Below are 25,367 nucleotides of genomic sequence, written 5' to 3'. Positions count from 1 at the left end.
ATTGCAGATTACGAAGTGTATTTTCAGAGATGTAAATGCAGTGATGCATTCTTTAATTTTTCCTGGCTCTTTTCTTTCCCCCTTATTGAAGATTTAAATACCCATTCTTAAACTGCCTCCTCTCCCACATCTCTTGTAAAATATCTTTTGGTAAGCTTTTAGCATGACTAAGCAGAAATAGCTTTTAGCATGACCAAGTACTCTTTTTCCTGCCTTTCTGTCCTTATAAGCAAAGCTATCAGCCTGCCTTTGGCAGAAGCTTTGTTATTGGGGGAAAACCACTTATTTCCTTGTGTTAAGAAACAAGTTTGTATCAGTTCGTGGTGCTGCCTTATCCAGGATAAATTTCGCTGTCCTTTCTGTGCTGAAGATCAATGCATTTTTGGCAGCCAAACAACAAGAAGGATATGGGTAACATGAGTGGGGGATTGTGATAAAATAGATAAAACATTATCCTTGGTCAGGATTTGGCCAAACTTTTACTTGTATTTTATTCCCTTTTCCATTTGTTGTTTATCTTAAAAAAACCCCCAAACAACAGAAAAACTGCTTTAGAGTGTAACAACTTCTTGTGTTGGTAAAGTGCCTGGGACACTGATTGCTGCTGGAAACAGTATAAGTGTTCCAGGAGTTCTTTATCTTTCATCCAGACTGCAGTCTCAGTCTGGCAGAAGGAATTAGTCTCAAAGAGATACAAATCTTGCTTTCTACTAAATCAAACCTAATTTTTTCAAGATTCTGAAAAGTTTCTTTAACAGACAGTGATAGAGGAACAAAAAGCTGTTTTCCAACACTTGGAGTGTCACAAGTACATTGTGGTCTTTGGTTCCAGTGTTTTTGAGAACCACTGGGGAACACAATGCCTGTAGGAACTAATCTCTAGAAATACTGTGTTATAAGGACCTTACACTTGACGACTTAAATAATGATGTCACAGAGATGAGTCTTCTGTAAGGTTCAAATACACAGGTTTGCTGTTTATTAGGACAAAATGACTGGCAGCTTCTTCTAAGGTCTTATTCTGCATGTCCGTGAAGAAAACAAGGAAATAGAAAAAAAAACAAACCAGAAAACCTTTCATACCCACCTTGCAAAAATTATCTTAAACTGAATCAAACTGTACACCCGTGTTGAAAATTTACTTCCAGTTCTTTCATCTCCCCATCTTCTCAAGAGTGATTACACAAAATACCCTTAGTTACTAAGAGAATAAACTGTTTGACATCAAACAGTCAAGAGTTGTATTCCTAATGGATCCACACTGAAATATTCTTCACCTAAAATAGCTCAGTAAGGTCTGTTTACTAAGAAAGGTGAAACTCAGTCGTGCACGACACAGTAAATGTGGTGTTTTTGTAAGAGGGTCCTACTAATCTGAAGACTGTATCATACCATTTGCATTAGGGACTGTGAACATCAGCAACTTTAGTTCATAAATAAACTCTTGAATGTTCTGAAGCTTACAGAGAGAAACCCTCTGGCCCCTCTAGACCCAACACGAGCAATCCCCTGATACATGAACAGTAACATGCAGGAGATGATTGTACCCCAAGACATAGTACATTTCTGTTTTAGGAAGAATTTGCCCTGGAGAGAAATATAAGCCTATTGATGGTTTTAAGCTGTTCCTGAAAGAATGGATTTCTAATTATTGAAGTGATCAAGAATTCAGCTTCAAACCATGCTATTACTTATATTGTAGTGCCTTCCATCTTAGTGTTCCCTGACATAATTTAATGAGACCTAATGGTAGCATAAACACAGTTTTTCAGTAGTGCAACAATTATGCAAGGAAGGTAATTATTTACAGTTTTATTTGTAAGTCCAACAAATCCTGCTCCTATATACAAAGTGATTCCTAGATGAACCAAAACCATGAGGTGGTTTTATGCATAAATTAAGAAGTGAATCAGTGAATCAGAAGTAGCTGTCAAACTGGAAACACTGTGCAAAGCCTGTGAAATTGTCATCCAGATTTGAAACTAGCCCCTCTAAACTGTTATGTGCCTGATAAGGCTGTGTGTTCTGTCTTATTCAGGGAGAACTTTAAGTCCTGCAAACCCAGTTTTAAATTCTCGCTTCATAGGGCCTCCTATTATGAAATATCAGTTGATGATGGTCCTTGGGAAAAACAGAAGAGTTCAGGGCTTAATGTGTGTACTGGAACAGGATCAAAAGCATGGTAAGTACATGTTGCTGCTTTGATATAAAATATCATTTCAGATAAGCTAGATGGACCTATTTTGCTTACGCATTTTGTCTGTGCTGGGACTCTATTGGGCTGTGGGTAAGTCAGTGAATATCAAATATTCTCACTGTCAACATGGTTCAAATCTGTGTCTGCATATCAGTACAGTAGAGCTCACATTACTTGTAGGTATGGAGAGAAGCACTGAAAGGGTGAGGAGCTGCAGCACTGACACAGAAGTTTACTGTAGGTGTAATTTTGGTGAAAGATGTTGAATGCCACATGTGAAGATGAATGGTTGGGAGTGGTGAGGGAAGGAGATTCTGTTCTGACTTGCAGAGCATACTGGGATGATCTGTGAACTACTCTTGTTGACTAAAATGGAAATGGTTAGATGATGTAGCTTAGTAAACTTATAAAAATCTAAGCTCTAAGAAGAATGGGAAAACATGTAGTTGGAAGCAGTGTTAAGTTGTCTCTGGCACATCTATTGTCCATTATCCTTTCAAGTCTCGTTTCTTTCATATTTAATTGACAGGCCACAATCTCTTTGCCAAAGTACTCTCCTTAAACAAAGATGACAATATCTACACAGAACTGTGCTAGCTTAATCAAAGGGGTAAATTATTTTAACTTCAGCTTAAACAAGCTGCAGTACTGCATGTAAGTCTAATCAACTTAGTTTTGAGATGGGAGAGACATGTACAGTGAAAGCCTTGAAATCTATTTGTGTTCATAGTTTAAAGTTGTACAATAGGCCCTGGATTTATGTGGCAGGCTAAGATGAACTACAACAGAAGCTTTTAATGAAATTCAAAAATGAATATTCATGCTGTAACCATGGTTACTGGGTTTTACTCTTCATTGTAATTCAGAATTTTGTATTCAGTCAGCATAACTTAGTCCTGGAGCCTGCCAAGAATGAAATTGGCAGACTGCTAAGGAAACTTTCCTAGTGTTCAGTACCTTGGGAAAGTACAGTCTTAATTCAATGCTGTTCTTAAGCATTTAATTTGCTTATACACTCTGTACTGAGCAATCCCAGAACCAGGGACCAAACTCTAGGATTGCTCCTCTCCATTGCTGTGTTGCTGGACTTCTGTAAACTGCGGCCAAGCCTCAGTGGAGTTATCTTCCTTAGCCTGTGGTTTGGGGGCTCTCCTGGAATTTCAGGCCACCTTGGACTGAGAGACATTTAAATGTCCAGGTGCTGTCTTTAGCAGCCAAAACTTGTGTAAAAGGACATCTAGTTGAGAGAGAGAAAAATTTCAAACTGTGCATCTCAGTTTCTTGCCAGCATCTGATCAGGCTTGCAGGTAGGCAGTACTTGTAAGAGAAGGAGCCTTGGACAGCCACGCTCAGCAGCTCTGCAGTCTGATAGGCTTTATCCTGACTTTTTCATCCAAATGTGTCAAATGCAGAAGTGCCTGATCTGACTGTCCCTCTTCTATATGCACCAGTTCCTGTGAGATTCAAGCCCACACTTTAGGGTACAAACAAAGAGGCATAATATTTGTGAAGAAATGTTCGGTTCATAAATGAAAACTAACAGAGAGGATTAATTTGCAAGAGTTGGATATATGGGATAAGGACACAGTGAATCTGTAGAACTGTCATGCTTCAGTTTTTTTAATGCAGACTTAAATCAGCAGTTACTGGGATAAGGCAGGAGGATTACTGGTAAAGAGACTACACCCCATGTATCATGCTCTTTCCTGAAGACTTCAGGTAGTGGATTTTTAAGGTCTGCAAAGCCACATTAACTCTTGCCAAACCAAGAGTTAATTTAAGACTTTTTTTTGGAAGAAACTGATATCACACTTAATCTCATTGTTTGTTTGTTTTTCCCAAATGTTGAACATAGTTCTTTGTCTGTATGCAAAATTTTTGGGGTTTTTTTGCTTTGTTTTTCTCCTAAGTTGTACTGCTTAGCAAACAAGACTTCTACTTCTCTGTCTAGGTCCTATAATATTAACAAGGTTGCACATCAAGCTGTTGAAGAGATCCTTAAGATCGGTGAGTGAATAGTGTGGCATTATTAGCCAAGTTTATATAAACATACTCTTACCTAATTGGGGCTCTTGCTCTTGACTCAACAGCGAAAAAGCGTGGAAGTTTGGATATGCCATTGAACACGGACTTAGTGCAAAAAGGTCAGTGAAAAAGGCAAGATTTCTTTAAAGTGTCTTAACTTTCACCAGTTCATTTTGTTTGTATTCTTAATACTGAGCACTGCTTTCAGTATTCTAGTGCTCCTTCAATAAGAATATTCTTTTTTGCAAACATTATTTAGGCACATTTGGCAAAAAATGTCTTACTTGATATGAAAACACTTATTTAGGTTTCTGTATATATAGAGATCTTCAGGAGAATTTCAGTTCTCCTAAGATTTGAAACACTTTATTTAATACACATATTGAAACACAACATTTAATTACCTGAAGAGGGCTGTTAAGTGTTCATCATGCAGCAGAACTGAAAGGAATATTCTGTAAAAGTAGGGGGTTTTCTGCCCGTGAAGACTATTAAACATCTCTCAAGACTCAATATTCCCTTTTGGTAGAGAAGCCACTCTTTCCTGGAGGAATGGGTGTTTCTGAGAGTAACTAATTTTCCCTGGAAAACCTAATGGCTGATTTCTCTGTTTACAGTAACAAATGATTTCAATGAGTCTCTGCTCTACAGTCCAGAGGAACCAAAGATGTTTTTCAGTGTTCGAGAACCTATTGTAAACAGGGTTTTTTCAAGTAGCCGTCAGCGTGGCTTCTCTTCAAAGTAAGTGTTGGCTGCAGCATTGAAGAGTTTTTTCATTCTGTGTATGTCAAAAAGTATGAGTAATCCAGGACTTTCCCTTGAAGTGTTTCAACATCGAGTTTGTATTTTGAGTGGTTTGAGCATTGTTCTCATAACAGCAGGAGGAAAATGTTTCCTAGTTGTGTTATGCCTATTTAATGTTTGATCCATGCACAGTCTTACAGAATAAAAGGACTTTGCTGTGCTCAGTTTTGAGTGTGTGCCATTTCCCTCACTATGAGACACAACTGACAAACTGTCACACACTGACAAACAGGAGCGAATTCAGGAAAGGGCCACTGAGAGAATGAGGAGGCCAGAACACACCGTGTGTGTGTAAAGGAGAGACTCAAAGGGTGCTTTTGTGTGGCCTGGAGGAGGCAAGACTGAGCCAGGAGGAGCCAGTTGCTGTCTTCAGCTGCCAGAGGACAGTTACAGAGAAGACCGAGTTAAACTCTTTTCAGAGCAGAACGTGAGGCAACAGTCATGATTTTATAGGATGTAAGATTCTGATAAAAAAAGAAGAAAAAATTTTCACAGAGCGAATAGTCAGGTGAAAGAACAGGTCGTCCAGAAGTTGTGCTATCACTGTCCCTGGAGAAACTCAAAACTTGACTGGGCAAGGCCCTAAGCAACCTAACCTGTCTTTGAAGTAAAGCCTGCTTTGAGTAGAAGGTTGCTCTTCCAAACTGAATTATTTGGTAATTAATCATTTTAACTTAGGGCACTTGTGCCAGTGGAGGTTTAGATTGAATATAAGGAAAAATTTCTTCACAGAAAGGGCTGTCAAGCACTGGAAATTAGTACAGTGAAGTAGCTGCCCAGTGAAGTAGTGGAATCATCTTCCCTGGAAGGGGACCATCATCCCTGGAATTATTTCAAAAACACTTAGGGCCATATTTTTAGTAGTGGGCTTGGTAGTGTTAGTTTAATGCTTGGACTCAATAATTTTGCATGTCTTTGCCAATCTAAATGATTCTATGATTTTTGTGGAGCTTGCCACAATTAAATACAAAAATGTACAACTGTTAGTTATATGTTCAGAATAACTGAACATATAAACAATAACATAAACAATTGAAAGCAATACAGTATTTCAGTATTAATTAAATATTAATTCAATCTTTTATATCAAAACAAATGTCTAAAGGAACTCTGACCCGACAGGGACCCAAATTCTTCTCTTTTTGAGCCAGTGTTACAACAACATTGTATGACCAAGTCATAAAGGTATTCATATTTCTGGAAGATGTGTCTTCCTGAAAATCTAAGTCACTGCATAATTGTTGATTAAACTTCAGATATCAGAACACTGTACAGACCAAGAACTCATTACTAAATAGTGTTCCTGTTTTCTGTATGAAGGGATAAATTTCAATGGTTAATTTTCCTTTAAAGGTAAGCGATGACAAAGGTGGTTAGTAGCTTTATTCTATCTTGTCTGGTTCTAAGAGAGAGGCCTTAAATTTTATAAGCTTAGATTTAAATTTCTTAGCTTTAAGGTAGTGTAGTCAGACTAATATTGACAGCAATATGCTGCAATACCTATTCATGAAGTTGTCTGACAAGCATTCTGACCTTCATCTTTTGTGTTTGAAATTACTTTCCCTTTTCTCTGAATGATTCATGTAACAAAATAGACTATATTAATTGACTATCAAGCATTGCTAGTTGAAACTGTATGTTTCACTTGACATGAAGACAATGCGTTAGAATCATAAATTAATTGAAAACTTTTCTGTGAAGATTAAAGTATATCATGATTAAATGAGATCATCAGTAGCTTTCTTTTAAAAAAATACGCTTAAACTGCAGCTTTCAACACCAAATATTAAGTTATAGGCTGTTCTCAGACTCTGGGAGCAATTATTTGAACAAGTCTTTCAGTTCTCCCTGGACTCTTTGCTACATCCACACAAAGCAGAGATAACTGGGGGTGGTTCTAGTGCTTGGTACTGTGCTAAATGGTTCTCTAAGTATGTGATTAAGCATTTACTGGCCCACGCAAAAGAAGGGCCAAAACCCAGTCTTATTGTTGAGTGCTTCTGTGAAATACTTAAGTGTTTGAGCTGTTTTGTGAAAACTGAGTTGTTGGGTTTTTGCAGAGTCTGTGTCCGTTCCCGCTGTTGGGATGCCTGTATGGTTGTGGATGGAGGAACATCTTTTGAGTTTAATGATGGGGCGATAGCGTCGATACTGATTGACACAGAGGATGCACTGTGCACTGTTCTGCTGGAAGAATGAAGGACCCTCGTGTCTTCTGCTGAAACATTTATGGATCCATAGAGGGAAACCATGGGGATATCACAATGCTGCATTATACTGGATGTTGGCTTTTTCAGATGCAAGAGCATTTAGAGGAAGCTTGAAATGCTTTTCATTCCTTTGGGTTGGGGAAACATTAGCCTGATATTTAAGCTGTTTTTGCATCTGGTGTAAAAGAAATGTATCTGAAGTGTTACCTCTAACTTCAGTGAAAATTGACATTTTAACCTGTAAGGCAAACATGAAAGAACAGCCTTTTAAACACAGGTAGTTGGGTTCAAGTATTAAGTCAGTAGCATTAAATATTCAGATGTACAGTTTTTTAGTAACAGTCTGGGACTGAAACTAAGTACCTTCATACATACACTTTTGTAGAAAAGTTGACTGTCGATCTAGCAATTTGATGCAAGGATATATAGGTTTTGGTAAACCATGATGTTGATGTAATAGAAATGGAAACACAAACCTTTTGTATGCTTTTCAAAAATTGTACAACTTTGTAGTTTCATACAATTTGTGGCAATTTTTTTTTTTTGTTCTTCCAGTATTTTTTCTACTTTGTAGGCTTACATCAAAAGTAAAAGTCTGGTTTAGTACATCTTGAATGAGGTAGCTTTTACTTTTTCTGTCTGGCTAGGGAGGGACTTGAAACCCAGAGGTTTTCTTAAGCCCTTCAACGGGAATTTACGTAGAAATCATGTTGAAGTAAGATAGATTCCTTCACTGAGTGGATTAACTGGCAAACAGGTGTTCAGTCACACTAGTGCATGTAGGTGGCTATCATTAAGAAAGATATTTGGCCTTATTAAGTTAAATAGTTTGAAATATTAGGTTATGAATTTCTTATAATTGAAGAAGAATGAGATATCCTGTGTACTAGGAGTTAGAGCACAAGTTAATACCTATGTCTTCCAGTTTTCTCACCATATGTTTTTACCTTCCTCAGAAAGTTCCAATCCTGTGCTGAATTCTACTGATATTTAACTGGCAACAAATGAATTTTACATGTACTCTGCTCATGTTAGGTAAGCAAGTTGATAATAGAATAAAAAGTTCTGATTATAGAAGAGGAAGTGGCTTTTTAAATAATGTTTTGGAGAAACTGTAAACTGTGACTGCCTTTTAAATCTGTGCTGATAATTGCATAGAAGAGAGGGCAGAATTTGACAGAGTTAATATTCCTACAGCAGAAACTCTTCTACTACATGACTTGAAAAAAGTATGTTTTGTCCTGTCTACTACAGATTAGCTTCCAAAAGTGAGTTTTCTTTAAACTGCTTTTGAACGGAGAGACTTCTGTAACAGATGTTCTCAGGTCTAATGGAAATGTTCTCCAGTGTGGCCAATCAGTATATTTACTGCCACTTGCAAAATGTGAACTGCTTTTTATAGGTGGAATAAGTAGATAGAGGATTTTTTCTTCTACGACTTGAGTGAATACAAGATGAAAACATACTTTAGAGGAAATTGATTTGACCATTCAGTTCTAGGAAAATGTGATACTGATGGAGATTTCTGAATAAGCTATCACTGTTTGTGTACATTTTACCTTTTAAGTGTGCTGCAAAGTGAGTTATTTACACTGTTTGGCTATCATGATTGCACAGCCAGAGGGGAAAAAAAAGTAGCCAAATAAGTTTTCAAAACAGGAGCTATCAGAATAAAGCCTTTAATGTCTAAAAAAATCTGCAAAACTTGTCTAAAGGTAAAGATGCAAAAGACTAATCTTTCTAAGGTTGTGTGCACACAAACTAGGGCGTTTTAGTTGTCACTCCATCAGTAACCAGTTAAGGATGGTTTATGTGCCTCTACCTAGTACACCAATCAATATGCTGTTAAACCCCCAAACCCACCAATGCCATTAATGCTAATTTATTACTTCTTAGGACTTTGCCACTGTTAGATCAGCTTTAGGTATTGAACACCTGCATAGAGAAATTATGTCAGAAATGTCATCCCCTGCTCATTTAGGTATTTGTGTGCTGTAATGTTTTAATGGAGACTGAGTAGTCTGATCAGTAAGCATACCTCTTAAACACACCTGCCATTCCTTATTATGAATGTCAAGACTAAGAGACAATGTTTGCAGGCCTGACAGATCCAAAATATGATCTGGTTTAGGACTTAGTAAGTTTTCACAAATTCCTAACTTAGTGAAATGGAAGCCTGACTTACTCATGAGTGGCCTCTACTGGTTTTGTCTGTAATTTAATTGCACTTCTGTTGAAGCATTTACTGGTGAATGCTTAAGTTAATTAGGATGATTCAGAAATTTATAATAAATGAGAAGCAGCTACCTTTTTTATTGAAGAACTGTAGAATACTTTTTAAGGATCCTTTATAGCAAGGGATTACAGTACAATTTACCTGGTAGACAGTATTCCATGACAGGACAGAGTATTGGTTTAACACTGATTTAATCTGCATGGACTGGCAGTGATCTTTGCACCTCTTCTACCTGCTGAGTCAAATCCATGGTCTTTTCATTTAGTGCCAGTCCACATGGTGTTCTGCTAAACTAGACCTGTCATTCTTTGCCTTTTTTTTTCTCCTCTCCACATGGTGTTTATACATTATGTAATAAAAATGAAAAGGTTAATTGATAAATGAAGCTCTCCTGTGCCTTATTTTGACTTTCAAAAGTGTTTCATGCACTCAGCTTCTTCTGTTATTGTTCAGGTTCTTTTAGTAGTTTGTAAGCCTTCATGCTTTTAGGTATAATGCAGAGACTGCTATGTAGCAGTTTTTGGTATGAATTGCGCAGAGTGAGAAAATACCTTAAATTAATAAGAGGTCAGTGGTGCATCTTAACCCCAGGGACTTCCACTGTGTGTCTGCTACAGCTGCCACCGTAACCAACAGATGGGTGATAGTCCAACACTGAACCTGGTAGTTGAAAGTAGTTCAGGACTATTCCATCTAGCTAAACCCATACTCCTGTCCCAATTCTGTAGATGGTTTTAAAGCACAGTCTAGTAAATGCTAAATGTATTCATGATAACACCCTGTCCTCTAAACCACCAGTTTACACATTGGTTGGGTAAATTCCCCTCTTTGTAACCCTTTACACAAAGTTGGTGGGAAATTAGGGAAAGCGTTCTCCCATTAATCAGTCATTTTGTACAACATAGCAATTTCTTAGATCTTTATTAAATGCAACAGAAGGTGCATGGAGTTACATTGTGCACAGGGAGAAGTATTTATGGTAGTGCTAAGATGCATAGATTTACTTTTTTCCTTGAAGTAATTTAAGGCTTAAAACTAAGGCAGCAAATGGTGAAGCAGTAGAATATCCAAATCCCCTTACTTCTCCAGTTTTCATAAGGTATGTTGCCCATTAACATCTTTGTAAGGGACACAAGCCCATTAAAGAATCAACTGTTACTTACACTGTTAAACTGAATAAAAACCAAAACAACTTAAAACAGATTAGCATGATAATGTGTTTTATTTACTGTACTCTAGAAAGTCAAATTAAATATCAAATTCTAGTACTCATACAATCTTCCCACACTAAGTAAGGTGTTCTGCATCACCAGATAATTAATACCTGAATGCTTTTCTTCAGACTGCAATAGGAAAAACTGTACCTACGCAACAGCCCTGCAGTAATGCTGTAGGCTACTCTTAAACATCCATTAATAAATTCACCTGCTTGCTGACTGCATTCATGTGGAAAACGAGCATATTTATGCCCTACACAGGGTCCAAGTTTTGCCCTAGAACTTATTGGCTAGAACACCTTTTGGAACATTCTAGCCTGAAGCACAAGGACCTTGATAATAGATGCAGATGAAAGTTTCAGTTAAAGTCATTACTTGTCCCTATCCTTTTATTTGGTTTGGTTTTTTTAAATTTTTTTGGACAGTTCCTCAGCTTTTTCTATGACTTTACCAAAAAAAAAAAAAAAAAATCCACACCAGACAACAGTGGTTAGTGATACAGATACAAAAAGTGAAGTGCTACTACAAACATAAACTATTACAAAAGAAAATTGATGTTTCTTGCTAGCACCAAAGCATCTCTTCCCTCCAGCATTCTTATGCTGTAGTTCCATGTTTTGGTTTTTTGGTCATATCTAGAACCATTTGAGCCCTCCTCCTGCAATATTTTTACCACTATATCAGTTGCAGTTGAAAGATCTTGTTCTCTGGAGGAAATTTTATCTGAGATCAGACTCACAGAAGCTACACTAAGGTTCTGTAACATTTAATCAGAAAACCTAGCACTACCACGTGAAACCAGCATGGATAACCAACATCTATTTTTACAGATGCTAATTCTGAATGGGCTTCTCAGACTGTATTTTGCTAACAGCGCACAATACTGAAGACGAAAGTATCATTTGTGGCCTGCTAAGTAAAAACTTTACTGTAGCTCCTTTATGCTGCCTAACTTGTACAGTATTGAGCTCTCTTAGCTGCTCTAGTGTAGACATCCCCAAGTTACTGTTTTCAAGTTTGATTAATTCAGACTCGGTCCTCTGTTATGCTCAGAGCTTCTCATCTTACTGTGCATTTTGTTCAATTAAGTAGTTGAATAGGTTTAATATCTTATTCACTTTGAGCTCTGCAAATTCCTTAATAAACCTTATTAAGATACCTAGCACCTCTGCAAGCTGTTCCAGGAGTTAAGGAACAGCTTGCAAAGGTTAACTAAGAGGAATTAACTTCCAGGAGTTAACTGGAAGTTTTTCAAAGATCCCCTGTATAAAGAAAAAAAAAGCCTGAAAAATTCTACAATTGCTCACAGATCATCAGATCTCTAAAGGCTTGAAGTACAAACAATGCTAAAAAATACTATGAAACATCATTAAGGTGTAAGACCAAATTAGAATGCTTTTTACAATGACAGTACTATGATTAAAGGTGCTCCAGCACTTTGTTTCTTAAGGAGCTTCAATGCACAGTGTGTCCATTGCATCCAGTGCACTGTACATATCATAAGAAACTAGGATTTCTCAGTGTCAATCTGCATTTGATTCCCCAAATCTCATGGTCCTTTTTGCTGCCAACAGTTGGCCTTGCAATGGGTGTAAAGTGTGAACGATTGATCTTCACTGCAGGCAGTGCCTCCTCTAGGAGCTGCAGGGAGCTGTCAGTCACTATCCCAAACACCTGAAGAGTCTTCAACGTTTGAATTTCACCAAGTTCTCTAGAAAAATATGAAATTAATCATTAAACTAAAAACATTTTTTTTTCTTTTTTTTCAGTCTGTACCCAAACTAGAGAACTCCATTTCTGCTAATTTTTAGAAGAGGGTAACTACTTAAACACATTTAATTGACAGTAGTTCACTGTCCTGATACTTCATGAAACTGGATGAATATATTATTTTTTGCTGATCTCTCTCTCACAGATTGAAAACCAACTGGTTCTTCCCCTTTCATTTCCCTGGACTTAACAATTTAGAACAAGTGGAAGAAATTGCCCCAGATGAAGTTTCAGGGGAAACAAGCCCCTAGGTACTATCAGTTTCCAATTTGTGGCAATGTTTTGGTGAGTATCCACCTGGCCTGATTGCTTTACATTTTCCCTATCATTATATGAACTGTGTATCTTACTGGACAAAGTCAAAAGGCTCAGGCACACACTGCTACAGGAAAGGTTCTTTAGATGCATATTTTTAACAGTCCTGTTCCACTCACAATCTTTTTTCTTGTTGTTGACCATCCTTTGGATTGACATCCTTCCTTAAAGTATTGAGATTGAAATCTTCTATGCTAATAAAAGGCAGGAAAACCCCCACAAACAAGTAACTATAAGTGTTTCAGCTGCAATCAATAACTAATAAAGGTGCTCACAAAAAATATACAGAGGTTAGCTAGTCAACAGGTACTGTCAACTCTGCCAGCTTTTCCAAATCTTGCTGCATAGTCGGAAGTCCAGGACTGACATCAATACTGGTCACTGGCAGGACTGGAAACTCCAGTTCCAGTAATGAATAACATTGGTAGAATGCCGCTAATGCATGCATGGAGCAGCCAGTTCCATGAGTGCAGACTGATATCACTGAGAGATTATCTCAGACACCTTTGGTTCCAGTCTGGATTCTCAAAAGGTACATGCTCTAGCAGACCTAGAGCTATAGCGGCTATCCATGCTATAGCAGCTTATTTTATCTCAGTTTTATTCACAATTCCTCACACCAGTAAGCTTTTCAAAACAGTACGTGCAATTCTAAACCTAAAATAAAGCAAGTTTAAATTAACTTACCCTCTGCATGAGTAGCAAACCAAAACTATTTGGAGATTACTTACAACAAGGCAGCAGGTGATATCTGATAACATCGACTAAGACAAAGATGTTGGAGGAACATGAGTTGCCGAAAATACTGGAAGCACTCAGGCTTTAACATCATGCTGTCACTGTACAGAAGAGCACATTAAATAAAGGCTTAGGTATAAAGCAGCAGTAAATTTGGTATTTCCAAAATTCAGGCCAAGAAATTTAATAAACATCAACTTCTACCACTAAAGTATGGTTTTGCTCAATATAGAAGCAACCCATCTCTAGTGTATACGTGCTGTGAGGGGAGGAATTTTGATTTTCACTGAAGGGCAAGTGAAGCAGAAGTTTCTCTTCACACAGATACTCTGCAGCAGAACTCATGCCAAGAATAGACAAGTTCTTCACAGAAAGATTTCAAAATACTGTCATTGACTAGGTCAAAACCAAAATACACCCTTCTTTTTACTGTTATGTAGCCAAGTAACTAATTTATATCAGAGAAGAATTAAACTCTCTCTAGGATGCTCGGCTCATAAACTGTAGGCATCTAAATGCTTTCCTCGATTCCACCTATCAACTACCCTCACTTGCTAGTTAATAAATCCTGTAGGTATATAATATTTATGATGAGATAGCAAAGAAATCTTCAAGTTAGTTACCTACTCCAGATTAGGTCATGCCAGACAGCAAATCTTTTGTAGTTTTAGCCTAGGTAGTATTTTCTGGTTGTGCAGTGCTGTGCAATCCTGTATTATTGCTAATCCCCTGAGCCATAAGGATTTAAGGACTAGCTGCACAGATCTTACCTGAGATCTAAATGGACAAGAAAAGGACATCTTTCCACCAGTGTTTTCACATCTGAAAAGAGTCACACAGAGTCAGTCCACCTTTCAGTAACAAGATGAACACACTTTATACAGCCTACTCACTTCCATTTATGTTCATTTGTATCTTCTCTACTAGAACCCCACAACTAAAGCTCAACTTTTTGTTTAAAAGATTCGTGCTTAAGACAGCATACAGACTGCCTATCAAGATACCTTACATGGACTTCTTTTAATCCTCAGCAAAGCAGATACATTTAGTTCAGTGAAGTGTCCCTAAAAGTCAGTTGCACCACCAACTTAGCAAGGGAGTAATTCAAGTGATATTTCTGTGAAATCTACCAAGACATAGTAATGGTGAGATGCCGGAAATAATTACATGTAGTGAAAAAGCAACAGAAATTTTCCACACATCAAATACCCTTTCAGAGCACCAAGTTTAGGCATCCTTATTTTTACCCACAGAAAGTTCTTTCCTCATGACAAAATTATAGTTTTCCTGATTTAAACTGTAAATTCTTGAGACCTTTTCATTGTGTGCAAATAGCATTGACTCACCCATGGCTCAGATATCACCTAAAAGCCACTGTTAGTAGCAAGGTGCTAAACAACACGCAAAAAGCTTTGGTATTTAAGAATTCATGTGCAAAAACCAAAGAAAACAATACCTAAATGATGATGATTAATGTGCTATTCAAGTCTTATGGCATATCTATTGCACTGAAACAGAGTAAAGTCACTCAGTGTTTGGCAAACAGAAGAGGTTGGCACCTTGTCTCTAATGGTCCAATCAACAGAAGGTTTAAATTCTTGATGTGAAGGAGATTATGTAGCATATTTGTTTGTGGGTTTGGGATTGAGATAAGATTTGCATATTTCCTCACAAGGAGAAGACATATCAAGGTCTGTGTGATGTTAAAAGAGAAATAAAGAGAGGTCACTACCCACATTTCAGCTAGTGCCCTACTGTCAAAATTCATTCATTGAGAAAATTAATTTCTCTTTAGCACCAAAGCAATATCACTCTTTATCTACGCTCTTGTTAGTTTTGTTGTACCCTCTCCCCAAATCTAGATTTATCTGCATTTTCTATTACCCTCCCAAATAGTTAAATGTTGATTATTGAGATTATTTGCCTTTCAATTAACTGGCATCTCTATGTCAGTCTGAAAACTCCAGCAGTTACTGTGACTTTTCTCCTTTGGAAGATGCTTTCAGCAGCCACAACAGTAGAAGCCTTAAGAAAGCTCCAGGAACAGTATCTGGAAGGCCAATTCACAGCAAAATACCAAGTCCGGCTTCCAGAAGTAAGGGCTTCAGAAGTAAGGGCTATACCTTTTAACTGAAGATGAAATGAGCTTTCACCTGATTCTTTTTAAATTCAGAAGAAAAATCATCTCACCCTTCTTGTCTGAGCTAGAAATATGAGTAAGATTCTGACGTCAACAACTTCATGCTATACAGAGCATAAAATCAGTGTTAGTACATGATTTTTCTATATACAGAGTGGATGCCAACCAGAAGAAAATATAAAGCCTGCTGCTTTATCCCACAATGGGATAAAGATTTGTCATGCTGCTGTTTACCTGCTATTTGTAGATTCTCTCTGTATCCACTTAAATTTAATTGGGTGACTTCTGAAGTAACATGACTGACTGCTGCTTTGACATGTGTGGCTGTGAAGGCACACCAGGACAAGTTCAGCTCCTCCAGCCTATTTACAAATGAACAAAGAGTTGTTAACAAGAATGAAATGCAGTTCAAGTTCTGATATTTTCTATTACAGTTGATACTTTTAAAGGAAATACTTGTAACACGCCTACTACCAAGTTCCTGTATTCATGAGTAGAAGTTCTGCTATGACAATGATTAAGCACTAATTAATGGAGCAGGTTACCCAGCAGAATCTGTCTTTGGGTATTTTCAAGATCCAACCAGAGAAAGTCCTCATCAACCTGGCCAGTGCTAATTTTAGATCCTGATCTGGGCAAGGGGTTAGAGTGACTTCCCAAAGCCAGTTCCACCTGGAATGATTCACTATCTTAGGAAGTGGAGTCTCTCTCCAAGGACTGCCACAGGGAGACACTGTCTTTTCATCAGTTTGTGACCTGAATCTGTTACTACTGAACAGATGGTCACACTGAAAGGAAAAAACACTATCCCTCATTAGCACTGGTCAGATGACCAATTAATCCTAATTAGCATAAAATACTTTATAGTTTTATATAAACATTGGTCATGCTGTGAGCTTAACTCTCTTTATGTGCTTGATTACCTATAGTCTATCACCATGGGGCTGGATGAAGTATTGTTCTGTGTGCAGGTGGTGTAGCTGTAACCAGAGGACAGAGACACGAGGAATGCACAACTACAGCATTTAGCTGGCAATCTCTACATAAATGAAAAAACAGTTAAATTGCCACTAGCATTCCCAGGATCAGGTTTGCCATCTGCTATTCACTGTGCACTGCACAGACTGCCAGCCTCTAAAGAGCTCATGATCCAAGTAACCAGACCAAGCAACAAGAAAGATTAAGGCTTTGGCTGTCCACTAACTTGCAATTTGATTAAAAAACATGCTTTTGCAGAAGGAAAGATTAAATATGTTGTCTCGCATGTCACAGGAAGTCAGCAGAAAGATTGGGATATAAATCCCAGACTCACTGGGGCTCAGTTCAATGACTTCCTGCCAGCAGATGGTTTAATTTCTGAAGAGCTGAAAATCTGAACACAGTGCTTCATGAACTAGAAGGTTACTGAAGGATTATTCTATCATGGAAAGGCACAGTGTTCACTGGCATTCATGCTGTACTCTGATTGCAAAGAGAGCTCTGGGATTCCACTTTCCACTTTCAAAACATACACTTTCACTTTGAGAGAATCACATACTGTTTTTGTTAAGAAAATTGAATTTACAGGATATGAAAGGGACAAATGGGGTTTATCCACCAACAAGGATGGTTAAGGAAAAACTACCAAAGTGCATCTTTGCTATTACGGAAGAAAATAGCTTGATGGAGAGAAACTACCTGACTATTCCGCTAATATTCAACTGTTAGGCATTTAGGAACAGAAACAGGCACATAAAAAAAGGTGTTAGATACAAGTATAACTGGGAGGCCCAAGGAAAAAAATAAAAAGGATCCTTTTTCTCAGGAATAGCAGTAAGCAGGAACAGCAAAAACTGGTTTTGTCTTACACAGAGCAGCTGCTCAACATCATCTCCAAGGCTTCTGCAGAGAACCCTGAGCACCCACAAAGGTTTAGTCGTATCAAATTGGGATTCCTAGCAATGCTCCTGGGGAGGGAAAAAAAAAAAAGTCTGATAAAATTTAAATGTTGGAACATCGCTGGCATTGCTAGGATGCACAATTATTTTTAAGAGCTAGGATCCCAGGCACTAGTGACTCACTAAACAAGCAGTACTGCATCTTTAATCAACTGACAAACCTGAGTCACTAACGGTCTCAACTCTGTACTTGCTAAATCAAAGCACAACATTGAAAGGGATAACTGTCTATTTAGTTGACATTCCTGACAAGTCTGCATGTTTATAAACTACCAAGTTTACAAGGAAAAGATTTCACCACCTTCTGTTGTATGCCAATAAACACATACCATAGCTTATCAGAGATGACTATGCCTCAACAAAAGACAAAGCAACAGTCCCATTTCTGATGTCATCCGTCTGCAAGACGAAGGTTATTCTACAACAAAACATGTCCAAATAGCATCCCCTGAACACATCTGTTTGCAAGACTAGAGCAGACATGCATTTGGCAAAACCTGGAAAAACTCACGTGCAGTATCTACATTTGTACACAAGGCAATAAAATTCCATCATTAATGCTTGATGAGTATGCAGTTTTCACATAGTTTTCACCTGGTATCAAAAGCCAAACTATATTGATTTGTGCCTGGTTCCCCCTCTCTGGAGTGAGGAAGGCATCAGAAAGCAGGACAGCCAGAATCTCTGCCATCTGACCTATGGTCCTGGCACCTCCACAATCACCTAATGTGACTGAACAGGAGACTGACTGCACACCCAAGAGTGTCTTTTCAGTACAACCAAAAAAAACAGTTCACCTGCTTGACAGAATCTGTAATTTTCCACGACCTCAGAGTGAAGTTCAACAAAGAAGTGAGCAACAGCACAGAAGCACAATGAGCATCTGGTGGTAGAGCCACCCAGAGCCCTTAAAACAGAAGAGAACCTGCATACCAAACACACAGTTCTCTTGGGAGCACAAAAATGGGAAAATAAAAGTGGCTCTGCCATGCAGCTTGGATGTGGGAACAGCCAGTGGACACAAACCCTAGAGAGATGAGCAGTTTCTCCAACCTCCTCCTACTCTGGGGAATTTTTGGAAAAAAAAATGGTACCAAGACACACTTTTCTATAGGGGTGTTTCATCTTCACCTCATCTCTTGGAATATAGGAACAGGCAGCTCATCTAGCCTGCCAGCTTGCCCTGTTAGGTGCCTAAAACTGGCCATTTCAATAGACTTCACAAGGAACAACTCTCCACTGCATTCTTTCATTAGCCTGCACAAAGCGATGGCACAAAACAGAAGGTATTTACAGAATATTTCCAAACATGTCACTCACTTGATGATGTTGTCAGAAAGCACTAGTCCCTCCAAGCTGAGGTTCTGCAGTCTTTCACACAGACAAAGAATACTCTGGAGATCTGCAACAGACATTGTGCAGTTTGACAAATCCAGGTACTGAAGTCTGAGAAGTCTAAAAAGAAAAAAAAAAAGGGAAAGGTCAAGTTACTAAAATTGCATTAAAACAGGCTTCACAAATATATCCCACACACTAAAACCATACAAACTTGCACAAACTAGTTCTACTGTTGTGTTCAGCTGCACATTGAGTATATGACTAAGCTACTAAGCTCACTGGGCCTACTGCTAAGCTACCAGACAAAACTGCAGAACTCATATTCCAGGCATTCACAATTCCTCATAACACCTGAAAGTCTACCCTGCTGCAGTTAAATAATTTTTTTGGGTGTCCCATATAAAATGCTGCAGATGGTGACAATTCTTGGTTCTACAAGAAATGAACCAAGAAATGGTTCTGTAAGTGCATTATAACATTCGATACTTTAAAAAAATCACACTGCCTTGGTTTTAAATAGCTGACAGGTGAATGCAGATTCTCCTGTTCCAACACATGTCTAACCACTGATCAGCACTTCCACAGGCCACAAACAGCACAAATACTGCTACTGGTTGCTACTACCTTAAAACCAAAACTACATAGAAAAACTGTGAATATTTGAGACACGGTTTCAGGATCCAGAACATGCAGAAAAGGTCTTACTCGGTTGTTTTAAACAATGGATTTCCAATACAGGCTCTTGGGCAGCGGAATACAGTAACACCTGCGGGCAGCAAGTGTCCAAGCACTCCTGGCAGGAGATTCCCACCAGTCAGATCAAGAGTCTGCCAGAGAGATTCATCGAACCTGAGGCATAGAATTTTACTTGTTAGTGAGTTTAAAAGGGTCACAACAACACAGAAAGTTTTCAGTGTCAAAAAAAAGACTGAGAGGAGGGAAAACTACTTAATAGACTATATTAATGTTAAAATATGTGAAGCATCTTTTGATTATACATCCACATAACCCACCTATGGCATAAACTGAATTATACATGAATAAACAAGGTTACAACCATATCATTTAACAGTCCATCGAAATGAAGGTTTCTTTAGTACTAAATTATGAGAAATAATACTTACGAAAGACGATGCCATCTCTTGCAAATCACTGAAACTTTTAGCAAGTCCTTTAGGGGCAAATATGCAAAGATTGCCAAAAGTAATTCATCTGGAAGCGCATCCAGAGAAACACCTTTAGGGAAAGAGCAAACCACACTCTGGTTAAAGCTGGTTCATTCTTGCCTGCTGAGAGATGCCTTGTTTGGTTTGGCTGTTAAAAGCACTTCTACAACCTCTCTAGGCTATACAGACATCAGCCCACTATTTGTCCCCATTTCAGCTCTTCAGTGCAGGAAGATATTATTACCATCTCTGCAAAGTCATGCCTGGCAAATGCAAAAGTTCCCATAATATCAACTCTCTATACATACTAAAGCCATGGAAAAACAATTTTACTGATAAAAATGACAATAATCATTATTCACATACTCATTTGGGAAACAAGAGCATCTTAGTTACTGCTTTTCTATTCTAAGGCTTGTGTGATCCTCCTTTATTTTTTTCCCTTCTGAAATGCCCACTCTTCCTATGCATGCAAGGGTCCCAGAAAGGAGCTCCAGGTGAGCTATGCTTTTGTGTGATACACAGAAAAAATCAGGTACTACAAACTGCTCCCTAAAACAGGCATGCTATCTCCACCCCAAGAATTATCTGAAAGGATGTGGTACAATCTCAGCTTCTCACAAGTAGACACAGGGCTCCAGAAGGTGTTGCAATTCACATCAGAAATTTCTGGGTGGTGAAGCTCAGCTACAGCTGCCTATGACCCAGCAATCAGTCTTATTTAAAAACAGCGTTGTCTGAGGCTGTTCCCACCTTCCACATGATAGCCTAGTGTCTGGAGAGAGCTGCTTATTTATTTTGCATCCCATACTCACTCATACTGAAAACACATTTTGACACCAGGGAAAGGAACCCAGCATCTTATAACCCCTTCAAGTGTCCAAGGTCTTCAGGTTACAGTCCTGCTCTTTTCCCTGCCAGTCCCTTTATGGCCCAACAGCCAGTTCCTAACCCAGCAGACAGTGCCCCTGTCCAAGCCGTGGGCTGCAGCTTTTCCAGGAGTATGCCACAGGAGATGGTGTCAAAGGCTTTGCTGAAGTCCAGGTAGACACATCCACAGCCTTCCCTCATCCACCAGGGGGGTCACCAGATCATAAAAGGAGATAAGTTGGTCAGACGGGACCTGTCCTTCCTAAATCCATGCTGGCTGGGTCTGATCCCTTTTCCATCCTGTAGCTGCTGTGGGACTGCACTCAGGATGATCTGCTCCATAACTTTGCCAAGCACTGAAGCCAGGCTGACGGGGCTGTAGTTTCCTGGGTCCTCCTTGCAGCCCTTTTGTGGAAGGGTGTGACATTCACTAACTTCCAATCATCTGGGACCTCCCCAGTGAGCCAGGACTGTTGGTAGATGATGGAGAGCAGCTTGGTGAGCTCTTCTGCCAGCTCCCTCATCACCCTTGGTGGATCCCATCTGGTCCTGTAGACTTGTGAGGATCCAAGTGGCTCAGCAGGTTGCTAAATGTTCCCTCCTGGATTAAAGGGGGGTTATTCGGCTTTCTGTCTCTGTCTACCAGTTCTGGAAGCCAGTTGTCCTGAGGACAACCTGTCTTACTGTTGAAAACTGAGGTAAAGAAGGTGTTAAATGCCTCAGCCTTTTCCTCATCTTTGGTGACTATGTTCCCCCCCATGTCAAACAAAGAATGGAGGTTTTCCTTGCCCCTCCTTTTGTTATTGATGTATCTGTAAAAGCATTTCTTGTTATCCCTAACAGAAGTGGCTAGATTAGAGTTAAAACTGTGCCTTTGTCTCTCTAATTGTCTTTCTACATGACCTAACTATATTCCTAAACTCTTCCTGAGTAGCCAGGCCTTTTTTCCATAGTCAGTAAGCTCTCTTTTTTCCCCTAAATTCCTTCAAAATCTCCCTATTCAGCCAGACCCTTCATCCTCCCCCGCCAGCTTGCCTTTCGGCACACTGGGACAACCTGCTCCTGTGCCTTCAAGACTTGCTTCTTGAAGCATGTCCATCCCTCCTGGACCCCTTTGTTTTCAAGGGTTGTTTCCCAAGGTACCCTTTGAACCAGTCTTCTGAGTAGGCCGAAATCTGCCCTCCAGAAGTCCAGCGTAGAGGTTTTACTGATGGCCCTCTTTGCATCCCTGAGTATTGAAAACTCTATTATTTCATGGCCACTGTGCCTCAGATGGCCTCCAACCACTACATCTCCCACCAGCCCCTCTCTGTTTGTGAACAGGAGGTCTAGAGGGGCCCCAGCCCTGGTAGGCTCATTTACCTGCTGAAGCAGGAAATTATCCTCTGTACACTCTAGGAATCTCCTAGACTGCCTCCTTTCCACTGTGTGGAGTTCCCAGCAGACATCCAGCAGGTTAAAATCACCCCCGAGAACAAGGGCTGGCGATTTTGAGACATCTGCCAGCTGCTTGTAGAATAATTCATCACCCTCATCATCTTGGTTGGGTGGTCTGCAACAGACTCCCACCAGGATGTCAGGCTGGTTGGCCTTCCCTTGATTCTGATCCACAGGCACTCAACCTTATTGTTATTGACTTCAAGTTCTACAGTCAAGAGACTCTCTAACATATAGAGCCACCCCTCTACCTCTCCTACCCTACCCGTTCTGAAGAGCTTGTAGGCACCCATGGCAGCACTCCAGTCATGCGAGTCATCCCACCACATTTCCGTGATGGTGACTAGAGCATAGCTTTCCTGCTGCACGATGGCTTCCAGCTCCTCTTGTTTGTTACCCATGCTGCGTGCACTGGTGTACATGCACTTGAGCTGAGCTGCTGCTTTCACTTCTAACTCTGGCTTTCCACCCTTAGGCTCATCTCTGGAGAGCCTGGTTTCAACCCCTTCCCCCTTCAAACCTAGTTTAAAGCCCTCCTGATCGTCCCGACAACTTATGGGCTAGAGTCCTTCTGCCCTTGCCAGATAGAAGCCCATCTAACTCTGGCAGGCTAGGTACATAGAATTTGCCCCGTGGTCAAATAAAAACAAAATTCTGCTGGCGGCACCAATCTTTTATCAATAAGATGGGTTTTCCTACTCCTCTCCTCATTCATCCCTGTTACTGCAGGAACACCACTTGTGCTTCTGTTCCTTTTGAGGTCTCCTGGACCACAGCAGGCTGTGACCAGCATCTCCCTCTGAGGGGGGCCTCTCAGAGCCAGCAAACTCTCAAATTTGCTACACTTGGAGGACCACTAAACGATAATGACAGATCCTGGGCTGATACATGCAGTATTTGAGGCTCAACTCTTTGCCCATTGAGAAGATGCAAAGGCATCTGACATGAGTCCTTCACTGAACTCAAGGGGAATTTTTCACAGGTGGATACTGTATATACCCTGTATATACCCTGTATATACCCTTTCAGGTCTGTGTGCCTCTGAGAGTGAACAAGCTAAAGCAAATGTACTATGAATGTTGCTCTCTTAGATTCTCAAATACTTTAGATCTGTAAGTTATGCCTATAAGTGAGTTACTGCTGTGCCTATTGTAAATTCTATATAAATCCTCTGTTAAATTAACTGAAGCTATCAATTAAGTGCTGTTAAGTACTGTTAAACTTTTAGGCCTAAACTGTTGGTCAGTTCCAGGGCTCAACTTTAGCCAGGGGGTCTACTCAATCTTGTGCCTCAACATAGCTATTTTTTGGGCTGACTTTGGTTTTTGAGTGATTGAATTTAGATCTTACTTTGCTTTTTCTCTGTGCGTTTTAACCATCTAGTAAGCAGTAGAGTGAAGAATGCCAATGAACTTCATTGTGCTTTCACTTTTATATTAAATCTGCTTTTGCTGATACCTTTGCCAGTGATTCTTCAAGCAACCTTAAAACATTCATTTGCAACAGGCCCTGCTGGGCCAAGGTGCCACCCATGTCCCACACAGAAAGAGCAGACAGACACAGGGACATGCAGCACAAATCCCCAGCACACAGACAGGAGCTGTCAGGAGTAGGCAGGAGAGATCCATGCTTTTCATTGGCCACAGTTCTGGAGCCAGACACACCACCCTTGTTTAAAAGCTTACATAAAACAGGGTTTATCAATCCAGGCCTGAAAGTGACATTCTGCTGGGTAAGAGCAAAAAAAAGTAAACCATAAGGCAGTGGCAACTTGTGATGCCCACTGTCCACCTCTACTGAAGCGTGAGCAGAACCTGGACCAGCAGATCGTACCTGGCTCTGCCTCTCGGAGCAGCCACGGCCGGCGCACAATAACAAACCCCTTCTGCCGTTTTGGAGCAGGACAGCCTGATGACACCAGCAGGTCTTGCGGCATGTTTTCGTTGCCCAGCTTGTCTTTCTTAAGGACGGACACTCCCATGCTCGACAGGAACTCCGGGGTCTTGCTGGAGTCCCAGTCCAAGCTGGTGGAAACATTAGTGCTGGAGGATGGGATCTCCTGGAGGTGTTTCCTGCAGACAGAGCAAAACCCACAGGCTCTAAGGGTACCGCCAGACCGACCAAACACATGACGGGGACGGCCGCACGGCAGCATTTCAAACTCACCCGTAACCCACATCCACACGCGGGGCGATTAAACGGGGGATCTGTGGGCGCTGGAAGCACCAGCACCAGCCATAAGCAGGCGTGTGCTCGGTCTGGCACATTCGGGGTGAGATCCCGCCAGGGACTGAGGGCGCCCCGCTCCCGGATGGGGCGGGCGAGGGGACTGACGGAAGCGGCGGGCACGGCTCGACCCCCGCGGCGGCCTCACAGCCCCCAAAACCGGGTCAGGCCGGGACCCCCGCACGGGCAGCGGGGCGGGATGGACGGGGGGAACGGCGGGCGTTCGATCCCGACTGCCGCCCGCTGAGGGCGGGAGAGAAGCGGCCCGGGGATCCCGCGCACGTCCCGCACCCCGCGGGCGCGCACACACGCGTGGCCCCGCACCGCGTCCGCGCTCAGGAACCCACTCCCGCTCTCCTGGGACCCACTCCCACTCCCCTGGGGTCCCATTCCCGCTCCCAGCGCCCGGGGTCCCCCCATACAGCCCGCCACACATAAGCAGCGGGAAGGACCCACGCCCTCCCTCCGCGAGGGCTCAGGCGCGGCCCACCAGCGAGACCCCTGTCCCCGTGTCTCCGTATCCCGGTATCCCGGTATCCCGGTATCCCTGTATGCCCGTGTCCCGGTACCTGTACATGGCTCTAGGAGGCCCGCGCGCGCCGCCGCGCGCCCCGCGCCTTTTAGCACCGCGCCATCCCCGGGCCGGCCGGAAGCTGCGGGGGGGAGGAGGGGGAGCGGCCGCAGAGGCCGCCGGGAGCTGTAGTTCCTCAGCTCCCCGTGCCCGCCCCGGGGCGGGGCCGA

At 40.8% G+C, this 25,367-nt stretch overlaps 2 protein-coding genes across 3 annotated transcripts in view; one reads left to right on the top strand and one right to left on the bottom strand.

Moving 5' to 3' along the window:
- The window catches only part of NADK2 (NAD kinase 2, mitochondrial), a 32,075-nt gene extending 22,222 nt beyond the window's left edge, over positions 1 to 9,853 (top strand). Inside the window, exons 8-12 of the mRNA XM_032674840.1 lie at positions 2,039 to 2,182; positions 4,149 to 4,204; positions 4,288 to 4,341; positions 4,840 to 4,963; positions 7,087 to 9,853. Of these exons, the coding sequence (XP_032530731.1) occupies positions 2,039 to 2,182; positions 4,149 to 4,204; positions 4,288 to 4,341; positions 4,840 to 4,963; positions 7,087 to 7,225 (517 nt within the window). The 3' untranslated portion in view covers positions 7,226 to 9,853. The remainder of the gene's footprint in view (positions 1 to 2,038; positions 2,183 to 4,148; positions 4,205 to 4,287; positions 4,342 to 4,839; positions 4,964 to 7,086) is intronic.
- On the bottom strand, positions 576 to 25,280 carry SKP2 (S-phase kinase associated protein 2). 2 transcript variants are annotated; one of them, XM_032674842.1, is made up of 10 exons: positions 25,196 to 25,280; positions 24,234 to 24,472; positions 20,052 to 20,163; positions 19,633 to 19,776; positions 18,910 to 19,044; positions 17,500 to 17,598; positions 15,887 to 16,014; positions 14,283 to 14,334; positions 13,506 to 13,613; positions 576 to 1,029 (listed from the first exon to the last, which is right to left on the bottom strand). In XM_032674842.1, the coding sequence occupies exons 1-10, from the start codon at positions 25,201 to 25,203 to the stop codon at positions 1,017 to 1,019; spliced, it is 1,038 nt and encodes a 345-aa protein (XP_032530733.1). In that variant the 5' UTR covers positions 25,204 to 25,280; the 3' UTR covers positions 576 to 1,016. The 2 variants fall into 2 exon arrangements, with proteins under 2 accessions (XP_032530733.1, XP_032530732.1); XM_032674841.1 differs by lacking the exon at positions 576 to 1,029 and adding an exon at positions 10,377 to 12,400.
- Between the last annotated feature and the right edge of the window lie 87 nt (positions 25,281 to 25,367).

Source organism: Chiroxiphia lanceolata, chromosome Z (genome assembly GCF_009829145.1).
Source record: "Chiroxiphia lanceolata isolate bChiLan1 chromosome Z, bChiLan1.pri, whole genome shotgun sequence".
Lineage (NCBI taxonomy): Eukaryota > Metazoa > Chordata > Aves > Passeriformes > Pipridae > Chiroxiphia > Chiroxiphia lanceolata.
Note: the sequence above shows the minus strand (reverse complement) of the source record. Positions and strands in the feature narration are given on the sequence as shown.

What these genes read in the sequence shown, in the direction of transcription:
- SKP2 (XM_032674841.1), bottom strand. An exon ending in AAGAGATGGCATCGTCTTTC is followed by an intron (nt 19,777 to 20,051) that starts GTAAGTATTATT and finishes TCTATGCCTCAG; the next exon opens with GTTCGATGAATCTCTCTGGC. An exon ending in ATGTTGAGCAGCTGCTCTGT is followed by an intron (nt 16,015 to 17,499) that starts GTAAGACAAAAC and finishes ATTTGTAAATAG; the next exon opens with GCTGGAGGAGCTGAACTTGT.